This window comes from Fundulus heteroclitus, unplaced genomic scaffold (assembly GCF_011125445.2).
Source record: "Fundulus heteroclitus isolate FHET01 unplaced genomic scaffold, MU-UCD_Fhet_4.1 scaffold_121, whole genome shotgun sequence".
In the NCBI taxonomy this organism is placed as follows: domain Eukaryota; kingdom Metazoa; phylum Chordata; class Actinopteri; order Cyprinodontiformes; family Fundulidae; genus Fundulus; species Fundulus heteroclitus.
Genome location: NW_023396533.1, coordinates 134,362 through 160,611, shown reverse-complemented (window position 1 = coordinate 160,611; position 26,250 = coordinate 134,362). Strand labels below are relative to the sequence as shown.

The following is a 26,250-nucleotide window of genomic DNA, read 5'->3' as shown; positions in this document are numbered from 1 at the left end:
ATGATGTGGGTGGAGGGATTATTGATTAAACTATATACGTTGGATATTAAAGGAAAATTATTTAAATGGATTAAAGACTTTTTAACAAATAGAAAAATACAAGTGAGAATAGGGGAAGCGTATTCAGAAAAATATAAGGTAGAAAATGGAACTCCGCAAGGAAGCATTATAAGTCCTTTACTGTTCTTAATTATGATAAATGATGTGTTTAATGGTATTGGAAAAGAAATAGGATGTTCATTATTTGCAGATGATGGAGCGGTCTGGAAAAGAGGGAAAAATGTAGATCATATGGTAAAGAAAGTACAAAAGGTTATAATTGAAATAGAAAAATGGGCGTTGCAATGGGGATTCAAGTTTTCAGTTGAAAAGACAGAAGTAATGATATTCACAAAAAAAATAAACAAGGAAATAAAATTAAAATTATATAATCAAGAATTAGAACAAGTAAAGTGTATAAAATTTTTAGGAATATGGTTTGATGAAAAACTAAACTGGAATATACATATTCAAAAAGTGGTTGATAAGTGTAAGAAAATCTTAAATATTTTAAGATGCTTGGCTGGCAGTGACTGGGGAGCAGATAGAAAATCAATGAAGCAGATTTATAATGGAATGATAAGATCTAACATAGACTTTGGGTGCATAGTTTACGGTTCAGCAGCTAAAACACATCTGAATAAATTAGACATAATTCAACATCAGGCAATAAGAATATGTACTGGAGCATTTAAAACCACACCAACAGCTGCAATAGAAGTAGAAATGGGAGAAATGCCATTAGATTTAAGAAGAACAAAACTAGAAATAAATTACTGGTTAAATTTACAAAGCAATAAAATTGATCATCCAGCTCGGGAAATTTTAGGTCCATGTTGGGAAAAAGAAACGAAAGAAATGACGAGTTTTGGATGGAATATTGGAAATAAAATAAAATAATTCAAGATTGATAGTTTAGAAATAAGTCAAACACCAATGTCAATAATACCGCCATGGATTTTACCAGAAGCAAATGTAGACATGTCAATAATAGAAAAGAAACAAGATAAATCATACACGGTAGATAAATATTCAGTACAGATACATATAAACAAATATTACAAATATATTCAAATTTATACAGATGCGTCAAAGATAAATGGGAAGATAGGAGTAGCTTTTGTGGTGCCAGAATTCAAAGTAAAAATAGGAAAAAGGAGCACAGATGGGTTATACACAGGAGAAATGTTGGCAATATTGTTAGCCTTGCAATGGGTGGAAGAAATAAAACCATTAAAAACAGTGATATGTTCAGATTCAAGTTCAGCATTATTAAGTTTAAAAAAATTTCAATCAGATAGTAGGATGGATATATTATTAGAAATATTTTATACATTGTATAGAATACAGAATATGGGGCTGGTAGTTGTATTTGTATGGATTCCAGCGCATATAGGGGTAGAAGGAAATGAGAGGGCAGATAATATGGCAAAAAGGGCGATTCATAATAATATTAGTTTTAAAGTTAAAACAAGTAAATATAAGGGAAAGAGTATGGTTAAAGAAAAACTGATGGAAAAATGGCAAAAAAGGTGGGATGAAGAAAAAACAGGAAGATGGTTTTATAAAATACAGAAGATAGTAGCAGAGAAAAGAAATGAAAGAAGAAATAGAAAGGAAGGAAGGGTGATAACAAGATTAAGATTAGGGCATACAGGTCTTAATTATACACTTTTTAAAATACAAAAGCATAATAATGGAAAATGTGATTATTGTGACAGATATGAAACGATAGAACATGTTATGTTAGAATGCCATAAGTATGAAAGAGAAAGAAGGTGTATGAAAAGAGAGTTTGAATGTATTAAGGAAAAGATTAATTTAATAGATATTTTGAGGAAGAATTCGGGGAGTAAACATATACAAATAATTATTAAATATTTAAAGAAAACTAAATTATTTCAAAGAATATGATTAAAATAGGTGTGTGTGTGAATGGGTGCATGATCTAGGGGGTGGATTATAAAGATATATATAAAAATGGATGAGAGTATGTAGGTATATATAAATAGGAAATTCATTTAGTTAAATTATATATTAAAGGTAGGAGTAGGAAGATACAAATACTTATATAAGTTGATAGTCCATTTCGAACCACACTCCATACCAGTAGGTGGCGGTAATGCTGCTTAAAGTTTGTTGCCAACCGCCAATAAAATCAAGAAGAAGAAGAAGAAGAAGAAGAAGAAGAAGAAGAAGAAGGAAAGCACATTCGAGGCAGAGGATTCCTGTAAAGGTATGGCTATCATTGAGCGTGAGATTGCTGCAGAATGATTTGGTTAATCCCTCCTTTTGATTATTTTAGGCAACCCTTTTTGTAGGCAAACACAAAGAACCGTGGACTGGTTTTTCCAGACTAGAGGTAAATTGACAGCAGGCTATATGGATGTTTAAAGTGCTGTTTTTAACATGACTTCTTTTGTGTGCAGGCTGACCTGTTACTGTTTCAGTTGGGATTTTAGTTCTGTTTTGCTACTGTTTCTTTGGTTGTTTGGTTCCATCTTAATTATCGTTTCACCACAGTTCCAGATTGTTTTCTTGTTTTCTTTCTCTTTTAGTGTTTGTAAAAGCAGGGGAGGATTTGTAATCTTCGGCTGCTATCTGGGTTCGACCCACCTGGGGCCCTATGCTATCCCTGGATCCTGCGCTGGTTTTATTCAGATTGAGTTAAGGGGATTAGTGGGAGGAGAGTTTTTTTTCTTTTGTATTATATGCACTAGGGTTTTGGAGTGAGTGTGTTTTTTTTGTTGGGGAACACTAAGGTGTATTCAGTTTGTGTTTTGTAGTCGTTCTCCCCCCCCCTCCCAAGGGATCTAATTAATTCAACTGGGTTTTTAACTTTTCTTCGCAGTTAGCAGGATTCCAGACCAGCATAGGTGCTCACTTTTAAACTAGTTAGTTTTTGTGTACAATAAAATATATTGATTTCTGTTTCTTGGTACCTGTACATTTAATAAATTATATATTTAATGGGAAACCGTGCCTCTGTTGTTCCTTGCAACCTCCTTGACCTGGTACAAAGAAGGTCTAATGCATAGAAACTGTACCTGAGGTCACATATAGTTAGCAAAATTATCTTGAAAACCGGCATTAATATACCATATTGATGCGGGAATAAGGCTCATAACACCATCGGAGGATGGCGGCGCAGAACAGTTACGCTTTATGCTTTAAAACAAACTCCTTTTGAACTGTCCGAAACCGGATGTTAGCAAGGCTAATAGCATGTTTGGCTAGCGCGACCTACCGGTTAGACCTTTTGTTCTAAACACCACGGTTTACAAACATTTCCCAATAAACCTTTTACTTCACCCTCAGCCCGCTGGCCAAACCTGTCCTTTTCAGTTCTGTTCAGTTTGGCCATTCACGGAAGGGGCGTTGAAGGAGGAAGTTGTTGGTTTCTTCTTGGCAGGCTAGCGTTAGCCTTGGAGCAGCATGTGGCTAACGGCGTGGTCTGGATAGCTTGGAGGCCACGTTCGGACTGAAGTTGGATGCAGTCCGATGAGCAGGGGTTTTCCTCAGCATCCAGCCTTCAGCTCCATTGGGGTTCACTTCCCTGTACAGGCTGAGGAAAAATACACAGAGCTGTTTCGCATGCAGGATCTTTGCCCCTGCATCTGATTGTGACGTTAGGACTGCAACTTAGCTCTGTATTTGCCCGGACATGTTGTTTATCCGGATTCAGTCAGGTCCTCTGCTGAAGCAGGCAGGCGAATCTAGCAGACCCTAGATCAAGCGTGGTTGGTCCAGGCAATCTTTCAGATGTTCCAGCAGATGGAACACCATGGTTCAGGCCTCCTCCCTTGTCCTGGAGAGGTGATCTGTGCAGCTGCTGAAGAGATCTGCAGAAGTGGGGCTGTGGCTTTTGTCTGTAAGGGGGTGGTCACAGCTGACCTCCTGCTGGGAAAAAGGGATAGAGGCTGTCCTTCCGTCCATGTCTGCAGCAGGACAGAATTCCTTTTGTCACCTCTTCCTTACTGTTCAGGATCCAATCTGAGATCAGCTATTTATCATGGCATATGATGGCATAACAGTAATCAGCTTAGAAATATGGACATGGTTGATGTCAGGTCAGCTAGGCAAACCAAGTGAACTGACCAGGTCCACCTGCAGACTGTGGAAATACCTAAACAAAACATTACAATTAATCCTGAATGGACAAAGGAATGTGGATTTATCTCCAAAAGTAAGAAGGATGACTGTCATGCATATTGTATGCTGTGTCAAGGTGGATGTAAGCAGCAAAACTGTTGATCGACATGCTAGCACATACAAGCATAGAACCAACAATCAAAGCGTGGGTACCTCTTCACTTTTTTCCCATTTTCCATAAAGCCACATCTCTCCAGGATGAAAAAATATCTGCTGTAGAACTTTGTAAAGCTTATCACACCGTCAAGCATCACCAATCAGTGTAGAGTGTGGAATAAAAGTTGACTAGACATCTACAAGGACTCATCAATAGCTGAAGGGTTAACCTGTGAAAAAACTAAAGCTAAAGCTTTGCGTGAATGGAGATGCAGGAGATTACAACAGGAGATGCAGCTGGCAACTTGGATCTAGATATTGAAAATGTTATGTTAAAAGTGTATGGCCATTTTAGTATCTCAGCCAGTAGAACAGCACAGTGGAAAGAGTTTTGTGAGTTTGTGGAGGTGGTTATGACTTGTTATGAGTGCAACTTGCTGCAGCACATCATAACAAGGTGTCTGTCTCTGTTGCCTTTCATGAACGGAATGCTTAAGTGTTGGAAGCCTCTGACCAGCTGTTTTCAGAGCATGGGTGATGAACAATGCCATAAGAGTTTGTGGAGATGCTTTGCAGAGAACAGTACTAAAGTGTCTGGGATGTACTTCCTTTTCCTCAGTCATATTCCTGAGGTGTTTTCAGACTGCGGCAAAGCACTTGAGGTCAAATCATCAACATAACCTCTGTCTTTAAAGTGATAACTAAACTTAAAGGGAAACTCGAGGGGAGGCTGTAGGACAATTTTTCAGACTTTCAGACTTAAACAGCTAACTCCTGATTTGACAAAGAAATGTGAGGCTGATTCTATTCAGTTCTATGAAAGAGAAGAGAAATATCTGAGTCAAATATATGACTTCCGTGAGAACAGCTTTCACAGCCAAAAATCAAAGCTCAGCCTTACAACTGTTGTGTCTCATGAAGAGTACAGTGATGCAGTCCAAAAACATTGATAGTTATGGATTCTGTGAGGAATATGGCAAGGTAGAACCTATTCTCAGCTCCCCAGAAACTGAAGGTTGCCACAGTGAGGAGCAGTGTCTGAAACTGTTTCCAAAGCAGATGCCCTACTGGTGTACTTGATGAAAGTCACCGCCTACAGCTTCTCCATTCGCTGCAGCAGTGCACATACAGAGCGCGTCTTTTCAAGGATGATCTCAGGACAAATGAGAATAAATGTTTCTTTGTGGAAAGCTTCAAGGTAGAGCTGCAAATTTGTGCAAACTTCACTTTGAAATGCACAGGTAGGGGAAATTTATTTCAAACAAAAAATTGGAAGCAGCCAGGAAAGGCCAAAAATATAAGTAGACTTTCTGATCTTTGGTGAGTAAAACAGAGTCATACTATGGGTTTGATATTATATTTCAGTTTTTATTGTAGCTTTGAGTCTTGAAAAGTGTCCTCCTTTTTGATGTTATGAAAATGGCCACCATACTTCAGACCATTACATACGTCTGAAAAAGCTGACTGTTTCGGAAGGAAAATGCAAATGTGTTGTGGGGTCCAGTGAACAATCTTGACATTATATATTCCACATTTTGACTCAAAAATTGTAGGGAGGGCTTAAGTGACTCAGGAATTAAGACATTATAATGTTGGTCATTGTAAAAAAAAACTGTGGTGAATCCTCAAAGACGGGTGGAAAAAAGATTGTGACGATCCCCAAGCACTGATGAAGCAAGATTGTTTAACGGATTTTGCAAATCTGGAGAAAAAAACTAAAAAAGGATTGTTTTGCATTTAATGTACGTCTACGGTTTGGTGGACGAGAGGAAGAAACTTTGTAACTATGTAGGAAGAAAATGTTGCAATTTGTGTGTTAGTTATCTAAGTTCAGAAGAGTGATTAATCTGGATTTTCTTATTTTAATAGATTTTACATTGAGATCTGAACATTAACTTACCTGCCCGGATGCTGGGAATCAGGAGAACACCAAGAAGTGTAAAGCACATTTTTATATGTCTTCTGGCCCCATCGTCTGCCATTATGTCTGTGATGTACAATGCCAAAGGAGCCTAAAAAAATAGAAAATTAAGTGAGACATTGAGCTCTAAATATCTGCCTTGTGTACAGATAATGAATGAATGCCCTTAAAAAGAGACAATATTCAACAATATTGAATTGTTAAAATTGTTAAATACTGGAATATGTTGATTGATTTTACTTTTCTGTCACTGTTAACAAAATGAAAAATACATCAAACAGTACCTAAGTACTTTTCATTCAGTTCTTTTTCACCAAATAATTAACTGGATGAGTATTTTCACTTGAGTAATATTGTTTCGAAGTTACACCACTCTAACACAAAGAAAATTGACCCTTCAGCAAATGTGGTTTGTTCAGTCCCAAGTCATTTATTCTGTTATGTATGCCTTGTTATTTGAAATAAATACCTTTATGGGTAATTTACAAGTGTGATTTATTTTAATATTTATTTCTACATAGTAGCTTTCATTTAACTTGTTTGTTGCTCCTTAGAAGACATGAATGAGATAATTATCTCAAGTAAAACTTTAATTCCTTGTCTCACTTATTACTCCCAGTGAAATTTAGGAGAAACACATAAGTAAATCCTCTCCCTGGGCTGCCACCTTACCGTGGTGGAGGGGTTTGAGTGTCCCAATGATCCTAGGAGCTATGCTGTCAGGGGCTTTAAGCCCATAGTAGGGTCACCCAAGGCAGACAGGTCCTAGGTGAGGGACCAGACAAAGCGCAGCCCAAAACGCCCCAATTATTGGATCTCGTGTTCCCTCGCCAGGACGCGGGTCACCGGGGCCCCACTCTGGAGCCAGGCCTGGAGGTGGGGCACGTTGGCGAGCGTCTGGCTCAGCCCGAAGAGGCGACATGGGTCCCCCTTCCGATGGGCTCACCACCTGTTGGAGGGGCCAAAGGGGTCGGGTGCATTGTGCAACGGGTAGCAGTAGAGGGCGGGGACCTTGGCGTTCCGATCCTCGGCTGCAGAAGCTGGCTCTTGGGACGTGGAATGTCACCTCTCTGATGGGGAAGGAGCCTGAGCTTGTGCGCGAGGTTGAGAGGTTCCGACTAGAGATAGTCGGACTCACCTCGACGCACCACTCTGGCTCTGGAACCAGTCTCCTTGAGAGGGGCTGGACATTCTTCCACTCTGGAGTTGCCCCTGGTGAGAGGCGCCGAGCTGGGGTGGGCATACTTGTTGCCCCCCATCTCGGTTCCTTGCACGTTGGGGTTTTCCTCGGTGAACGAGAGGGTGGCCTCCCTCCGAGGGAGTCCCCTCGTGGGGACTCCCTCATTTTGCTGGGGGACTTCAACGCTCGCGTGGGCAATGACAGTGGGACCTGGAGGGGTGTGGTTGGGAGGAATGGCCCACCTGATCTGAGGGAGGTGGGGGACGTTGAGTCTGAATGGACCGTGATCCGCGCCTCTATTGTTGAGGCGGCTAGTCGGAGCTGTAGCCGCAAGGTTGTCGGTGCATGTCGCGGCGGCAACCCTGGAACCCGCTGGTGGACACCAGTGGTGAGGGAAGCCGTCAAGCTGAAGAAGGAGTCCTACCGGGCTTTTTTGGCCTGTGGGACTCCGGAAGCAGCTGATGTGTACCGGCAGTCGAAGCGGCTGAATCCCGGATACAAGCGGCTGAAATGAGTTTTCTCCGTAGTGTGTCTGGGCTCTCCCTTCGAGATAGGGTTAGGAGCTCAGTCATCTGGGGAGGAGTCAGAGTAGAGCCGCTGCTCCTCCACGTCGAGAGGAGCCAATGAGGTGGCTCGGGCATCTGGTCAGGATGCCTCCTGGACGCCTCCCTGGTGAGGTGTTCCGGGCACGTCCCACCGGAAGACCCAGGACACGCTGGAGGAACTATGTCTCCCGGCTGGCCTGGGAACGCCTTGGGATTCCTCCGGAGGAGCTGGCCCAAGTGGCCAGGGAGAGGGACGTCTGGGCCTCCCTACTGAAGCTGCTACCCCGCGACACGGCCCCGGATAAGCGGATGAAGACGGACGGACGGACGGACATAAGTAAATTAGAGTTATTATAGATGGTGATGGCTGTGGGCAGATCTCCTGTAGTGGTCTGTTTTATGACCAATCTGAAGAAGCCATTAACTGTGTTTTCCAATGACAATCTAATAAAGACGAAGTTCAGGATTGTCCATAATTTTCTTGATTTTATCCAAAATACTTCTTTGCATTATCGTCTCCAGCGGTTCCACAGTCATCCCCAGAACGGAACCACCTTCTTTATGAAGTTGTTGAGCCTTTTTAGGTCCCTGGCTTTGATGCTGCTGCCCCAACAGATGTTGGCAGAGGAGATGACGCTCTCAACAACAGACTTATAGAAGCTATGCAGCATCTTGCTGCAAACCTTGAAGGATCTTAGCATCCTCAATAGGTACAGTCTGCTCTGTCCTTTCTTGTAGACAGCTTCACTGTTGCGTCTCCAGTCTGTTGTCCAGATGAACACCAAGGTATTTATATCCATCAATCACCTTCACTTCTTCTCCCATGATGGAAATTGAGTTTGATCTAATCCTGTTTCTCATGAAATCTACAATAGTCTCCTTTGTTTTGTTCATATTCAAGATGAGAGGATTATTCCCACACCAATCCACCAGCTCTCTGTACCCAGCTTCTTGTTCATCTCTGATAGACCCAACAACTGCAGAGTCATCTGAGTATTTCTGTAGATGACAGAAGTCAGACTTGTGCTGGAATTCTGAAGTGTACAGAGTGAAAAGGAATGGTGAGTATACAGTCCCCTGTGGTGCTCCTGTGCTGCTGACTGCCTGGTTAGACACACAGTTCTTCAGTTTCACAAACTGTGGTCTGTTTGTCAGGTAGTCATTGATCCAAGCGATTGTTGAGGCCTCAACTTGAGTCTTCTGGAGTTTGTGAGAATGCAAATCAGGCTGAATTGTATTAAATACACTAGAGAAATAAAAGAATTTGATCCTCACAGTGCCACACACTGTGGGCTGGATGCAGCTGGTCTCTCTCTTTCGCCTCCTCTGCAGGGCGTGACGGGCAGGTGCTCTCCATCAGCACTGGTTGCTGCTCTTCTCTAGAAGCAGCTTTCCAACAGGAGGGCGTCAATTCTTACTCGCTTCCAGCATGGTATACGACCAATCTCAAATCTAGTTCCGAGTATCTTTCCGAGCCTTGTCTAACTCCATGCTTTTGCTCCTTGCTTCATCTAGAATCCTGGACTCCAGAGTTACCGCACTTCCAAGTCAGATCTCCTCGTGTCAAGATCAGAACTCCGAGACGTCGCTCATGGTTAAGTCCTCCTGCTGTGCTCACCTACCTGCCCAACCTCCGTCTTCAACTCCAACTCCATGGCAATAAGCAAACTGCAGGGGGTCCTGATATGTGCTGGTTTGGTTACATAAGTGGGCCAATAGGAATCTCTCCAGGACCTTCATGATGTGAGATGGCAGGGCAATGGGTCTGTAGTCGTCGTTGATGTCTGATGGGTGAGTTTGCTTTTAAACCAGACGCGATGTCTTCCACAACAATGATACCTTCTCTTGGGTCAAGCTTAGACTGAATAGGTGCTGCAGAATCCCACAGAGCTGCTCTGCACAGACCTTCAGGACTCTGGGGCTGGCACCATCTGGATTTGCAGCCTTGTTTTGGTTCTGTCTCTCCAGCTGCCTCTTCACCTGACTTCTAGAAACAGTAAAGAGGGAGGGGAGGGAGCAGCAGCATCTCCTGATTTGGTTGAAGACAAACTAGTGGAAGCAGAAGAGTCCATGACTGAGGCAGAGGATAAAACATCTGAGGTGTGACAGGAAAGCTGTGTGTTAAAGGAGAGTGGGATGTCTTTTCCTGAAGTAAACCTATTGAAGAATGTGTTCAGCTCATTGTCCAGACTACAATCTATCCGATCCCCTTTCAGCTTGAAGCCTTTGATCTTCTTAATCCCTGATCACACATCTCTGATATTGTTCCTCTGCAGTTTATTCTCCAGCTTCTTCCTATACACCCCCTTGCTATCTCTGATCTTGACATTGAGCTGCTTCTGTATGCTCCTGAATAACTCTCTGTCTCACTCCCTAAAGGCTCTAGTTTATTGTTCAACAGTTCCTTCAGGTCACTGGTTATAAGCAGGGCTTGCTATCAGGGAATGATAGCATTCCCTGTTCTGGTGGGGGTGATGCTGTCCACACAGAAGTCCATATAGTTGGTCACACACTGAGTCATGGCATTTATGTCCTCTCCATGTGGCTTGCAAATAGAAATCCAATCGGTAAATTCAAAACAACACCGTAGGGCTTCTTTAGCTTCCTGTGACCACTTTCTCACTGCCCTTTTTGTTACCGGTAGTCTCTTGACAAGGGGTTTATAATCTGGACAGAGAAAAACAAGGTTGTGATCAGTAGAATAGAAGTCCAGTTGCTTTATTTTTTTAACCTTTTTTTGGACTAATTGGTGGAGCATATAAAAGGCAGCAGCCAGATGGAAGGCATTTAGTGTATAGTCTGCCAGAAGAAGAAGAACAAGTCCACCACAAGCCATCACACTGTCAACCGCAGCTCTCTTTGTGCGCTTCACCATCCCCCTGGACTCCTCTACTCCCTCAGCCCATAAATCAGCCTCTGTCACAATTACTCCACCTTCCTAATAAATATTGGTGCTTCGTCCTGTCTGCTTTCTTCCCCACAGTCAGTTACCACAGCCCTCCCGGTTTCCACTGTTATCCAATCCTCAAATCTTTAATAAACTCTTTAAACTGCATATCTGCGTCCTAGGGCTGGGTCTCGATTCAAATTTCAAGAATCGAATCGATTCTCAAGATGTAGAATCGATTCTTTTCGATCTGATCTCAAATTGGATTGCTGGTATTAAAAACTGTTTTTTAATTATGTGGAGTTTAGTTTTTTTAAATGCAACATATTGATACTGTCAGGATTTGTTCTGATGAACCTGAACTCCACCACACACAAAGCTGCGTTTAAGGAGCTTTATTGAAGGCTTAGAGTGATGAGTGGAGATGGCTGAGGATGGAGTCAGAAAAAAAAGGAGTTAGGGTGGCCGACCAGAGGGTTGACAGCCACAGAAGGGTTCTGGTGGCCGGCCAGGAGGCGGACGACCTCTGGAGAGTTCTGGCGGCCGGCCAGGAGGCGGACGACCTCTGGAGAGCTCGAGCGGCAGCTGGGGAGCACTGGGGAGCTCGAGAGGCGACTTGGGAGCGCTGGAGAGCTCGAGTGGTGGCTTGGGAGCGCCAGAGAGCTCGAGCGGCGGCTTGGGAGCGCCAGAGAGCTCGAGCGGCGGCTTGAGAGCGCTGGAGAGCTCAAGTAGCGGCTTGGGAGCGCTGGAGTTCTTAGACAGCAACTGGAGTGCGCAGAAAAGGTCTGGGGACTTGAGAACGCAGAGGATCTCTGGAGACGTGCATGTGTTGGGCAGCTTGAGAGTGCTGGGCAGCTTGAGAGCGCTGGTCAGCGACGTCTTGAGGGCGCTGTCAGGAGGACCTGGGCAATGACTGATGATCCAGAGGAGGCTCGGTCGACGACTAATGACCAGGAGGAGGCTGTTTGGCCGACGGCTTGAGTGCGCTGGGAGGCTGCTCGGGTGTGCTGGAAGGCTGCTCGGCTGACGGGTTGAGGCCAGGTGGATCCACCGATGGTGACTAACGACCAGGAGGAACCTCCGGTGGGCAACCCTGATGGCAGAGCAGCAGAGTCTCAAGCGGCCGGCGACGAAGGAGGACCCTCGGGACTCGAGTGCGGTGAAGGTCAACAGGGCCTCCTGGGCCTGGACCTTACGAGCCTCGGGTGCGGTGTAGGGCACTAGATCCTCTGAAGCCGGTGGCAGCGGAACAGTAGGAATGGGTCTTTCGCCGGCTGGCGAAGCAGGAACCACGTCGAAAGCCGGCGGAGCAGGAACCTCACCGAAGGCCGGGGAAGCAGGAACCTCGGCGGAGCAGGAACCTCGGCGGAGCAGGAACCTCGGCGAAGGCCAGCGGAGCAGGAACCTTGGCAAAGGCCGGCGGAGCAGGAACCTTGGCGAAGGCCGGGGGAGCAGGAACCTCGGCGAAGGCCGGGGGAGCAGGAACCTTGGCAGAGCAGGAACCTCGGCGGAGCAGGAACCTCAGCGAAGGCCGGCGGAACAGGACCTTGGCTGGCCAGTAGAACAGGAGTGGTTCTTTTGTCGGCCGACAGAACAGGAGAGGTTCTTTTGTCGGCCGGCAAAACAGGAGAGTTTCTTTTGTCGGCCGGCAGAACAGAGACGGAGCTTTTGTCGGCCGGCAGAGCAGAGACTGAGCTTTCGTCGGCCGGCGGAACAGAGACGGAGCTTTCGGCAGCCGGCGGAATGGTGCCTTCGCCGGCCAGCGGGACGGTGCTTTCGGCAAACCAAAACCCTGAGGTGCCACCTCCCCTCACACCCTCCCCTCCATACCCTAGACCCCCCCTCCCCCTTTATTATGTTTTTGCAAGAATATAATATTTTACAGGGAAGGAGCATTTGTGGCAGGGACACAAAGATACTTGCGAGCCATACTGCACAGTTGTGGAACGTTAATCCTGTGCACCTTCCACCAGGTCAAGGGGTCTTCCTCTCCATCAATGGCTGGAGTCATGAGGTAGCTATTTAACTCTGCCTCAACAACATCTCCGGGTTGTATGGGAGAAACAGAAGAGCCCACAGCAGTCTTGAAGAAGCTCCCAAGAGACTTCTTCCCCTTTTTGACAGAGGGCTGTGTATTTTTAGGCATCTGAGTAGTTTCTGCACATCTCTTCTCCTACCACATAAACAAAATACAGCAATTACTATTGAAGTTAAATTATAAATAGAAATATACCAACCTGGTTATATGCACACCTTGCTGGTTGCATAATTTCAGTTTTGAGTCGGGTCTTAATGGTAGGAACGTTGTCTGCAGGGACAACGTTCTGGGTACTGGGTTTTGAACCTTGGGTCTAGAAAGGATGCAACATCCAAAAGCTCTTGAATGCAGGGGTCATTGTACTTTTCACTGTGGTAAGCCAGGGCCTTGGTTTTAATTGACCTGGTCAGGTCAGTGTCCTCTTGGTCTTCAGCCAGGACTGATGTGGACAGAAGGTGGAGAACTGGTTTGAGGTAGGAGATGCTGACATACTCCTCTCCAGAGAGAGCATCAGTAAACTCCTGGAGAGGATGCAATGCCTTGTGAATGGACTCCAACACCTCAATATCCTGCCAGGGAGCGTGCACATCAGTCACCTGACAATACCTGAGTAATGGCTTTGAGCTGCTCTAGCACCCTGACAATCATCAATTCTTTGATCCCCCATCTTGTAGGGCATTCAGTGATGAAGGTGTTTCAGCCATATTAAGTACATTTATATCTCTGTTAATTTGTTATCTTTATTTTTATTTATCAATGTCTATATCAAGTCTGGCGAGTTATACAGTTCATTCATTCAACAATAGGACCGAATTAGCTTATATGCAGAGCCCAGGTATTGCATCGTAAATGAATGGATCAGTGCATCTCTAGTCATAAAGGTTATCAACTTTGGAATAATTAAAGGCTTTTACATTCTTTTACTCAATCCCTTACATTACAAACACACAGATATTCTGTCTCTGTGCATACACAATCATACACTCTCATGCTGAGATATAAATTACGTACAGATGTAATCGGTGCCCAAAACATTGCAGTCTGGTTCATTCTTTTAGTTGTGCTGCCATCACCATATTTGATGCATTGTCCGTCGTTATGCAGATGTGATTTTCTTCCTGTAAATTCCAGCTAGCAAGTCTCTCTCTCAACCCGGCAGCAATGTTTTCCCCTGTGTGGTCGTCCAGGAAGTAGGAAGCTTGAAGGCAGCAAGCTTTAAGGTTTAAATCTTTGTCAATACAATGCACTGTTAGACTCTGGTATGGCTCCACCGTACAGTTTGACCACAAATCGGTAGTTGTTGCAAAAAACTCCTTTGTCTCTGCATTCTCTGTATAGCTCGGGTATGGCGACTTGGCTAAAACATGTGCGCTAGGGCATTAAATACAGCTTGTCCATCATGCTTACCAAAGCCGTAAACCCAGGCTTGGTGACTATACTAACGGGCATCATGTCTTTAGCTATAAACTCCGTTATTGCCCAAGTTATTTCAGCAGGCCGTTTAGCATTATGTTCATAAGGAGTAACAGTTTCAAACAGTCGGCTGGTACTTTGCTTACTTGACGTTGAGGCACTGGTAGTTGCCATTCTAGCCATGCAACTATCATACACGCAGGGCAGTCAAAAGTAGCCGGTCAACAGCGGCAAATCGCCGTCTATAGCAGCTCTTGCCGCCGCCTACATTTCCCCGACTATATAATGGAGCGATATTTGTGCCTTCTGGTTGAGCGCGCAGGAACCAATCCGAGCTCAACTCTGGACAACTCTTCTCGCGCAACGCTCGCGGAGAAACAGCCAAGGGAGCACACAGCACAGCTGGTGTTGGGCATGGAATGAGCAGGTCGAGCGCACGAGCAGAGAAGGAACTGAGCGCGCACGAGACCGGTTTTGAGCGCGCGCGTGTTGTCTCACTGCGTGCTCGGAAGTTAGTAACTTGTCATATGTTCACCTAATCTGATCTGTTTTATACGGTGCTAGTAATTCAAATTCAGCTAATTTTATGCACATTTGTTCAAAACCTTGTTAAAACATGATGATAACATGTGAAAAATGTTGTAAGAATAAAAATTAAAAAAACAAAGGTTGTTTTTGAAGAATTGATCATTCACTTTTTTTTGCTTTTTATTCAATTTAAAACATGCAGCTTGATTCTATTCTTTTGATAATCACCTGTCTTGAAAGCTTCCAAAATACATCAGGGAGACTCTATTTTTCAAAATTCTCCCCTCCGGGGCTCGGGCTCCTACCTGATAGTGTGTGGCCTGCTACTGTAAAAAAAAATTGACTGTCCTGTACACGGCCTTGTGGTGGTTTTTTAAGTGTTGATAAAGGTGTGTCGTGTTACCTCGTGAGGTAGCAACAATAGCGAGGCATGTCCTGCACAACACCTGACGTTGGGCAATGTCTTCTTTTTTAAACCCTAAATAATTCCACACAAGTGATGTACTGATCTTCTTTGGTACCAGACCTTCAGTTGTAACGGTTTTTGTCCAGTCTGAAGCCACTGTTCAGCAGGTTACTTGCAGACGAGATATGACTTTCCCTCCGTGCTCCTTTGCTAGCAAGTCATCTCCAATCACGTGACCCGTTAAAGGCGGCCTTTACGGTTAGAAAATCTTGTTTTATCCTATCGCAACATTATTGCAAATGCCATTAATCGTTCAGCCCTAGTCGGCACTTTGACATAACAGCATTGAAAGACAAAATAGCTTTAAGCACAATTGAAGTAACGGAAAAAGACCTGTAGCCAGATGAGCAACACCTCTGCGCTCCACAACAAGCTAAGCTTAACCGTTTAGAACAACACCATCCCGCTCCAAGATACCGGCTATGACGACAAATGACCTCGTGTGGTACGTAAGGGGGCAGCCCTAATGACATTTCTAACGCGCCTGCCTTGTTTGGGCGTACTTTTGATCGGGAGGCGGTCTCGCTTCAGAACAAAGGATTTTCAAAGGAAAATGTGGGAAACCAAACACGAACAAAAGAAGGAAAGATGAAGAAAGGAAGAGAAAAGTCGGCTCTCGGCAGAGCCAGTTTATCATCAACCCAAAACAACACAGCCAAAATCACTTTGAAAAGCACAAACGTTAGAACATATTCAGCACAGTTAAACGAACTCCCTAAGCATTAAAACTATTTCCTAATAGGTTCTGCCGAGGCACAAAATATATCACCTTATGGGTGAAAAGAGAAATAAAGGGAAAATCCTATCGTTAGTTGGTGTCGCCTCAGTGAGGACGTCCCAGCTCTGAATCTGTGGCTCCTGCAGCTGCGTGAGCGGCGGGTCCGTCAGGGAGGGGCAAGAAGAAAGGGGAACCACACAGTCTCTGGGACTCTCCGACGCTTTGTTCGGCCAAAACAAGTGAGCGGAGTCGGACGATTGCTAAAAGATAGCGGCTTCAAGTAGGATCAAAAATGAATTCAAAGTATTTTAAAGTCGGCGACCCCCTGTTTCGGAATACAGGGAATAGTTTAATTCAGAAACTCTCAGACCAGCGAGAAATCGAAGCACGTGCCACGTGGGGGAATCCCACAGGAGAAAATAGCTGTAGTGCCTTCCCAGTTGGCGTCGTGCCAGTAAAGAAGGCTGAGTTGAGAGCGTTGGTCGCTTTTATGCCCTCTCATAGCAACGGAATAAGGTTGTCATGGCTGGAAGTCAGGGTGACCGTATTGCATGCTGGGAGCTGGAGTCTTTCACGTCATAAAGATGGCATAATAGTCCACACTTTGATTTATTTATTGAAGTAGTTGGTTTTTCTAGCCACTCAGTGGTGTTTCCAGTGGCAAAAAAGTGATAAGACCAATAATAGCCACGTCGCTGATTATGCATCCTTCCCTCCTTTACCCCCTCCCACACACACTAGGCACTCTTCAGAATGCTTCTTATTTGTTTGTTTGTTTTTTATTGAGTGAATCACCTGCTGTACTATGCAACATAAAGTAGAGGTCTATAATAACAGTTTTGTCTTCTATAAGTCTATACATAAGATTTATATATATAGACACAATAATGAAAGAAAAAATATATGGCCTGGAGGGTGTCTGTGTCTGCATTCTTGTGTAGGTAAGTGTTTATTATGTATGAGGTAAGGTCACTTTCAAAATAAACTTGTAAAAAGGATAGTTGTGTCCATATTAGTCAGAAGTTGTGCATAACAAACATTTGTAAACTCATAATAATTTAAATCGCATTCAAAAGATACAACATACAGTTTAAATAGTTACAACTTCAATAACTAATAAATACAAATTTCAAGTTTAAATGTGTGCTGTATTCTTCATGGACACAAACAGCAGCAGCTGCTTGAGAATACAGATTTTTTTCTTTGAGAATACGAATTCACAACAGTGGTCTGACGTCACGGTTTCCAAGGCTGGTTAATAGAGCACAGAGTGCGAAGATAGTAGCCGCGCATGCGTTCTTTAGACTGACCGTCTCAGAATGCACCGTGGCCACGTCTTGATTCCAGACAGCGCAAGCAGAGCTCACAGTGGTAAGTTAAAAAATTCCCTTTTCTGCTGCTGTTGTTCTTCAAAGTACGTTTTCAGATTGTTTGAGGCGAGAACATTATAGTTTTAAGCTTCCCTATGTGGCCCGTTTACATAGTTAGTGCGTAATTTTAATAAAAAGTCCGACGACGAGCGTCTGTGCCATTTTTGGTAATAATTTAAAATAGGATCGGCATTTACGTTTTGGCCTGATAACGGTGCTTGAAAACCGTTATCAGGCCTCTATACAAAAGTTGCCTATTTCCTACTTTTATCTTTAAAAAAACAACATTGAGGATGGTATTAAACATGTGATCACATTGAAATTGTGACTATTTGTCTGTAAATAATTAAAATGAAAACATATTTTTTATATATTAGTAACAGTAAAGGGAGTAGGGTTAAGCTACTTTGTTGCACCTACTAACCTTCAAAGAATTGTTCATTAAGGAAAAGTTATTTCTGTCTGCCCACTTTTACAGTGATTAATCTATAAATTAATCTATAAATGTGCAGTTAGTTCAGTTAATTCTTTCAGTGAAATGGTAGAAATACCAGAGAAGGGAAGCCATTTGTTACATTTACTAGTATACATTTGACCTTTTCTTTCTTGAGAACTATAATAATCTGCATGTTAACCACATATAGTTTTATAGTGTGAAAAGGTGAGAATTGAAAAAACAATTATGGTAACATTTGGCATTTTTTATTTACAGGAAGAAACAGAAACAAAATATGTGAGGATAAACACTTCTGTGCGAATCCTCCAAATATTTTTTTAATGAAGGGGACCTGGAACCAGCCGTCAGGCTAAGAATGGCCACCATCGTCCTCCTTCAGCTGCTGCTCATCTATAAGGCCCATGGATGGCCACAGGAGTTAGAGGTGCTGGTGACCCTCTACTGGCTGGCCTGTGGTGCATCCTATAGGAAAACAGCTTGCCAGTAAGATCTCTTACCTTCTTGTCCTTAAATAAAGCCAACAATGACACACAATTGATACATAGATTATATCAATTGGATAGAAGATTAAGACATATCAGCATATTACCTAAATCACAAGTTCATTTTATATTTGGTACAGTCCAGGTGGGGCACGCTACAACAGACCTTTGGTGGTCTGAAGACACGGTGGCGTTCCATCTTCTTAAGGGCGCTGGAGGTCTGCCTGACGTTTTCCCCAAAAGTAATCGCGGCCTGCTGCATCCTCCACAATATGTGTATAGAGGAAAGGGACCAGCTAGACGTGGAGGACGAGGAGGTTGACCCAGAGGAGAACGGCCATCCGGCGACTGAAGACAGGGAGCTGCTCCAGCTGGCTGCATGTTTAAGTTGACATGACTACATCTGACCTAACGTAGATCAGTTCTAGTCATGTACACAGGCTGCTTCATTTCATTTTTTTCACTACCTGTAAAAATACATAAAATAATCAGTAAATTAATTTCCATGCCAACTATTTTTAATTGTATGTTTGTAGGTGTTGTCTATTTGTATAAGATGTTAATAGAAGTTATTTCTTTGTTTTAAACCATGTTAGTAACTGTTAATTTGTTGAATATGTTACACCATTCTGTTCCAAAGATAAAATATTTGTATAAAATAAATGTCTGTTATTTTCATATACTATTATTACTATTGTTTTCTTTCCCTCTTTCTCGTCTCAATTCTTCGAGTCCTCACTCAGAGGAAACTCACTTAGATACGAAAAACATTTATAGAATTTATTTACCTATAGATTTTATATTAGGGCTGGACGATATAGAAAAAAGTATATTGATAAAAAAAATGCATATTGATGGATAGATAATTACCAAAAAGATTTAAAACATGGCTCTTATAATACTGCTAAATGACTTACTTTTAATATATCACACACAAACACTCAATCCCAATTAAATTCTTATTTAACCAACATTTTTAACCATAACTGATTTTATTCAAAGAAAAATGACTTAACTTAAGAGACCTGGGTGATGTTATTAAATACTGACAAAGAACAAACTAAAGTGACCAGCGCTGTTAGGGAGCGCTGTTAGAGAAAAACTTGCGACCCGGAACTTTATATCGCGCATCAAGAGTGGCGAGTAATTGTTTGAAGCCAGATTTTTCAACTGCAGACAAAAACAGCAGACATATCCATCACTATGAAGCATGTTACTGCATGCGTGATGTCCTTATGCCGATTGGACGCTTTGTCATTTTATCACAAAGAAGGGAGCCCAGTTTAGTTGCTGTACCTGCTTTGTTTTGGAAGAACTTCCAGAAGATTCCTAAGAAGATGACGCGGAGCAGCGCGGAGTCGCGCGGGGCTAAAACGGCTCGCGCTGCTGCGGGAGTGAGCGGCTTACGTGATGAAACAAGTTGGTTGCGTTACCAGACTTTGTTTTTACCGGTTCCTTGCAAATTTTACAAATCACTGTGGTTTATTTCTGTCAGGCTGGTGAACTAGTAAAACCCTGTTTTGGGACCGTTTCCTCCTCCGCTCCTTGCTGCGACATATTCACGTGCTCTGTGTTGTGGTTTGAGAGGGCGGCGCTTTGTGACGCCGTGCCTGGGTCCGCGATTACGATTGGTTGAGAGGAAGTAGTGAGTGTAGCATCAACCAATATAATAGGCTAAGAGGAAGAAAGGAAAACTGTCTATGGAAGTTTTATCAACCCTTTTTTTCCCTTATTGTGCCACACGTCTTTCGATTGATATATATTGTTATTAAATTATCGTCCAGCCCCATTTTATATGCTGCTGTCATCCTTGGGAGACATTTACAATTTTTTACAGCAATTATTGAGTTAATAAAGCAACACACGTCTGATAAACCTGATAAACACAAAACAAATAAATCAGACTATTTTTTTAAATTACGCACCAACTCTGTAAATAGGGAAGGTTAAAAGTATAATGTTCTCGCCTCAAACGATCTGAAAACGTACTTTTTAAGAACAGCAGCAGAAAAGGGAATGTTTAACTTACCACTGTGATCTCTGCGCTGTCTGGAATGAAGCTGCGGCTGCGGTGCATTCTGAGATGGTCAGTCTAAAGAATGCATGCGCGGCTCCTATCTTCGCACTCTGTGCTCCATTATCTAGCCTTGGAAACCGTGACGTCAGACCACTGTTGTGAATTCCTATTCTCAAAGAAAAAATCCGTATTCTCAAGCAGCCGCTGCTGTTTGTGTTCATGAAGAATAAAGCACAAATTTAAACTTGAAATTTGTATTTATTAGTTATTGAAGTTGTAACTATTTAAACTGTATGTTGTATCTTTTGAATGCGATTTAAATCATTATGAGTTTACAAATGTTTGTTAAGCACAACTTCTGACTAATATGGACACAACTATCCTTTTATGTAAGGGTTTATTTTGGAAGTAACTTTACCTCATAATTATGTAATTGTTTATAATAACTGTTTCTCAAAAGTCTTGGGGATCATTAATGATGACTTCATTTTTCATAATGTGTTATTTTTGGTCAAAACTTGTTTTTTCCTGTATACCATTCATAGGCCTGCTTAGTCTTTTTTATCTTGATTCATGAACTATGACCTTAAGACTATACGATATGAATTTACCTCCATACTGCTATACTTCAGCACATCAGTGTCAGCTCTCACAAATTTCCCCAACCCTTTGCCTGTCTAACAAAGCATAAATACCATGTATTTTTTTCTGCTATGTTGCTAAAATGTAATAAGATTGGCTAAATGTTGATAAAACATAGAACAATTTGTTAATGAACAACTATACCTGCTAGTCACCAGAGGGTATGAGCAAGTTTTATTCAGCCTTGAGTGTATCCAAACCATAACAGAGGCAGTAAAATAGCCACTGATAAAGTATATAAAGTAAAACGACAAGTTTCAGACGTTAGCCGCATGAACTGATCATCAAAAGCACAACATACCCTACTACTGAGTTTCATACTTCAGTAAATAGTTATGTCATATTCTGCCAGTATAATAAAGCAAGACAAGACATATCTTTTTCTTTTGACTTTACAAGAAAGATGGGAGAGTATGGTTGCTCCTTCTGACTGGAATCCTTCAGATTTATACTGAGAGAGGACTGCCATCTGCCCGCTGTGGAGCACTTATTTACTCTGAAAGAGAATAACAGCAGGTAGGCTGGGCAGAAACATGCAGAAGAGCTGATATGTTTATCAGTATGCCACTTGGGTTTTATCCCCACCTATTTTGGACGAGAAGCTGGTTGCAGAATAGGAAGCTCCACAGTCAGCGATAAAAGCCAAGTTGCCACGTTCTCGGTGGACTGGGTGCGCACGTACACAACTCGCATTCGCAACGTTTTCTGTCCACACCTGGAGCTAAATCTCACACGGTATTTTTCTCGCCAGAGTAAACGTGGTGAAAACACGCGCGATGCAGACACATATTAAATGAATTAAATAGCCCACTGACCTGTAGTGTTTAATCCGCGACTCGTCCGGACAGGTTGTGTGAGGTTTGAGGTAAGGCAGAGGTATGATGCCGACAGAGAAAAGCGGTCCTCTTGACAGTTGTGCCTTCGGAGGTCTGGGTACAACAGGAGGCGGCACGCTCGCAGTCGCCCGATCTGGAGAAAGACACACCCGCCGAGGGACTGAGTGCCAGGCAGCGCGCGCACGCATGATAGAGGGAACCTGGTTTTATCACCTACCTTAATGAGCTTTATACCAGAGTAATGCCTATTGAATTAAAACCCACTGTCATACCGTTTGTTTTGCCTTTTTAAAACAGTTCTTACTGTGAAAAACATGCAGCAATACTGAATAACTCTGGGAGACCAATCCTGCCATGATTTTTGTAGCACTAGTGCTGTAACATGTAGTTTGATAAATTATTTGTTAGACAGTTTAACTAATTAAACTATGTAATCAAATACAACAAAATTAAATTTTGATTTATTAATAACAAATTATACATAAACTGATGTTTTTATTTCAATCTTTAGCTGTTGTAATTTGTCTCTTTGCTCTAATTCTCATTTTGTACTTAAATGTCTATTTTTTTCCTGGCAGGTGTAGATTTCTTTGTTGTCTAAGTTTCCCAGCCTTTTTAATTCGTTATTTCATCCATTACCTCACAAATATATTTCAGAGAACAATGTTCTAAAAAATGTATTACTTAAACATAGATGTACTATTTTTCCTCTATTGGCGCATTGTTATATTTTTTTTTTCTGCAACTGATTTTCCTAAGCTCATTTACTCCCATTTTTCTTCTTACGTTCCCTGGCTGCTGTGTTGTCTCAAGAACACTCCATCATGTAACAAGTAAAAGGGCAAAAGTTGTGTCTGCAGCAGCTCCTGCGCTGATTACTGACAGCAGTGCACAGTGCTGGCTGTCTTAGCAGCATTCCACAAAAAAAAAAAAACACATACAAATGTTACTCTTCAGGAGGGGTTTGTTGGCGCACATCAAAACCTAGACATATCTAGTTTTGGAAAATGTGCCTGTTATTGCAATAATTTTCTTTAAAACCATCCCTGAACACAAGCAACTTTCAGAGGATTGGAAAAATTCTTTGAGAAGTGAAAATGGTCATATGTCTTTGATAATGCATTGCCAACACATTCTCAACATTCCCAAGTACCATCTGTTCTGATAAAAACGGTCCAAGTATTTTGTTTACAACTAGTTTGGTTTCTGTGCTGTGGATGTCTGTTCAAAAATAATCTCTGACTGGGTAAGCCTTTCTGGTCAGTGTAAAAAGGTGAGATGTAATGTTGAGCTGATGAAGTGGTGATGAGCGTGCGACACACTCTTTCCTGACATCACATGCACTGATGCCACATATGACATTCTTCAACATGAAAATTAACAAACCCCAAAGGAGTGAGTCTTTTCAGAGGAACTCAGTCTGACCCCGTAAATCCACGTCTCTCTGCTCCTGTATGTGTCCGTTCCGTTGGACCCATTCAGAAATCTATATGCCCAGGAGCCAGAAAGAATGGAGTCAAGAAGGAATATTAGCTACAGAAGAGGGAAAGGGAAGAAATCCGGATTATAAATAAAGCATTGTTCTGATATTTACAGAAACGTACAAAACTAACACATAGAATATAGTATGTGAAGGCTGTACTTACACATTCATGTATGGTGGTGATATGCACCTCTAATGTTTGTGATCAGAATAAGAAGAATGTGTCATAAACCAGAGACTGGGGACCCAGTATTCAGCCAGACAAGAGGGTAAAATAAAAAGGGTTTATTTAAACAAAAGGTCGGGAGCAGGAACCGGAATAAACAAGCAGGCAGAAATGAAGGGCAGGGCAAGACAAAGCTCGTGGTACATAAAGAAGTCCAGGATCGGTAAACAAACGGACAGACTGGCTAAATGAGGTCAGGCAGGCTCGGTGGTCAGATAACAAATCCAGGTTGGTACAGAGGTGGGCAGGTAAAACAGGCAGGGATCAGGCAAGCTCAGAAAATCCAAAAACTAGCTAGGTCTGGTACACAGGTTAACAAGCAGGATCAGGCCGGAAAAACAGGACCAAGGGTCAGGCTGGCTCAGAAGTCAAAAGGCAAATTGGGTCAGTATCAACAGAGCAAGCACAACAGAATACGCTGGATAAGTCTCACCAACAGGCTTGAATCAATCTGGCACTGTGCAAAGGTTTGAAGCAGGAAAAAATAGGGGAGTGAGCAGGTGAACAGGAGTGAAGACTAATTACCAGAGGCAGGTGAGAATGATCAGAGGGGAGGTGGTGACTGAAATTAAACCGAAGCTGATTGGATGGTGACTGGTAACAGGAGAGTGACATGCAGACAGACTAAGTAGTGGTGAGTTGGCTGATAACTGGCAGGAGACTGAGAACTGAACTAGATGGTGACAGATGTGAACTAATCAAAAATTAAGCATAAAACAAACATAAACTGCAACAAAACCCAAATCATGACTGAATGATTATGCTGTTTCTAGAATTGAATATGTCAAAGATATGGGCATATAGCTGCTGCCTGTAAAGGAAGCCAGAGGTGTCCCAAAAGTGCTGATTATAAATTTGAAAAATGTGAAGATGATGTGCAGGAAAAATGCTGGAACTGTGGTGGTAATCACAGTGTGACGTATGGGGAAATGGCAGTAGAAATTTGATAAGTTAAAACAATAAGATAAGCTATCCAGAGGCAGTAAAGAGGGTTGGAAAAAAAAGAATAAAAGTTTGAGAATGTACCATAAACCAGCATAAGTTTGGACAGGTATTCACAGGTAGCCCTACTGAGTTGGAATATATAATAGCTGAAGTTGCAACTGAAGATGTAAAAATTAAATTTCTAAACTGACCTGCAACTTTTTTTTACTCTTGTTTTCCTCAAGGGTAAGGAAATTTTTTTATTTGTTTTTGCCCTCCTAAAGGGAATGAGGGGTACATTTAAGAAATATCTTTAGCTCATGTAGTACTTTGTTTTAAAGGGCTACTTGTGATAGTGAAGTTATTTATTTTCCAATTGGATCTTTGATAACCTTTGTCAGTTATCAAACCCAGGCATCCATCCATTCTGGGGCATATCCTTACATCCATCCATCCATTTTCTAACTCGCTTAGTCCCTCATGGGGTTGCGGGGGTGGCTGTTGCCTATCTCCAGCATCCTTTTTCCTGTTTGCTAAAGTTGCAATTGTGGAATTTTCTGTTCCAAATGGACTGGAACAGAAAATTGGAGTTGTTCTGTAATTTGACAGTGAACGACATAGAACGTGTCTGCTGACTGTGACGTTGGAATAGTCACAGAGAATGTGGAACAGTTCTCATTAATTAAAATAACAATGTAATTGCTCCGTCTGTCGGTCATGTACGCACATGAACGGAATTGAGCAATCCCGGAGAATGTGGAAACTGAGGGTAAGCCGCACCTTCAGCTGAGCTGTTTCAAACTTTTTCACAGATTGAAGGGAAAACTGCATGCTGGGATTTCAGGATTCTGCCCATTTTGATTTATCAACACACAAACAAATGGACCACAAAGACAGATACCTTTGGAAGGTTGCTGTACATCCTTGATTGGTAGCCACAGGTAGCAGTCTGTTGAGCAGAATCAAGAACTTACATGTAGAAATTCTGTGATCATTAGATGTTGTAATTCCAGAGAGCGTTGTTGAGTCTGTCCAACTAATATTCAGGCATTTTCTGATGACTTTTTTCAGAAACTGTTAACATACTGGGTATTAAATCTTAGTAATCAGAAATAACTTTGTGAAGCTTCAGAGTAGGCTATAAAAAAATATAATTTTAACACTTATAGATGAATGTCCTCTGAAAATAGAGAGGGTTACATTTTGTGATGGCTGTTGTCAATTACACGTTTTAAGTTATTTAAAGTTTATCAAATACCTCTCGGTCTGTTAGGTATTGTCCGGTGAAATTCAGGCCAATCGGCTTTGATATTAGCACAGTAGTTGAAAGAGTGACTCAAGCACTAGCATTCTTCTCATAGCAAACTCTGCACACATATGGAATAAATGAGTGACAACTTCTCTTCAAATAGAAGTTTCTTAACAGAAATAAATGCTCATCCAGAGAACTCCATTATATACTGTTGTTTACCAGAATTAATAATTTCAATCAACAACTTAATTGTTTAACAAAGCTGAAGTAGAATTTCAAACTCGAATAGAATGAGAGAGAAAGACTATTTAAAGACAGAAACTATGAGATGTCACAAGTTAGGTCAAAACAGAGGGAGGAGAAAGACATAATAGGAAGGGAATGTTATGCCAGAAAACTGTTTGAATATGATTATAGTAATTATAATTATATAAATATAATTTGGTATTATAATTTTAATAATAGGTCATTCAAACTCAAATGGTAGCTATAACAAAATATGGTTCAAATGGTGGTGATCACAGGGCTGTAAGCTTGTAATGATTAACACCACTAATGCATTTATTAATTAGCCATTA

At 42.1% G+C, this 26,250-nt stretch overlaps 2 protein-coding genes and 1 long non-coding RNA gene across 4 annotated transcripts in view; 1 reads left to right on the top strand and 2 right to left on the bottom strand.

Annotated features, from left to right (window-relative positions):
• LOC105920858 (cell migration inducing hyaluronidase 1) overlaps positions 1 to 21,888 on the bottom strand; it is a 470,202-nt gene extending 448,314 nt beyond the window's left edge. For both annotated transcript variants that reach the window (XM_036128814.1, XM_036128815.1), the window contains exons 1-2: positions 21,767 to 21,888; positions 6,188 to 6,299 (exon numbers count right to left, since the gene is read on the bottom strand). In XM_036128814.1, coding sequence (XP_035984707.1) covers positions 6,188 to 6,269 — 82 coding nt within the window. In that variant the 5' untranslated portion in view covers positions 6,270 to 6,299; positions 21,767 to 21,888. The remainder of the gene's footprint in view (positions 1 to 6,187; positions 6,300 to 21,766) is intronic.
• On the top strand, positions 1,976 to 6,689 carry LOC118558296. The gene is made up of 2 exons (XR_004928285.1): positions 1,976 to 2,401; positions 6,157 to 6,689. It is a non-coding gene; the product is annotated as an uncharacterized LOC118558296 (long non-coding RNA).
• LOC118558300 (proline-rich protein 36-like) lies at positions 9,387 to 14,307 on the bottom strand. The gene is made up of 4 exons (XM_036128816.1): positions 14,266 to 14,307; positions 13,229 to 13,427; positions 11,384 to 12,340; positions 9,387 to 11,344 (listed from the first exon to the last, which is right to left on the bottom strand). The coding sequence occupies exons 1-4, from the start codon at positions 14,305 to 14,307 to the stop codon at positions 11,277 to 11,279; spliced, it is 1,266 nt and encodes a 421-aa protein (XP_035984709.1). The 3' UTR covers positions 9,387 to 11,276.
• Positions 21,889 to 26,250: the final 4,362 nt, after the last annotated feature.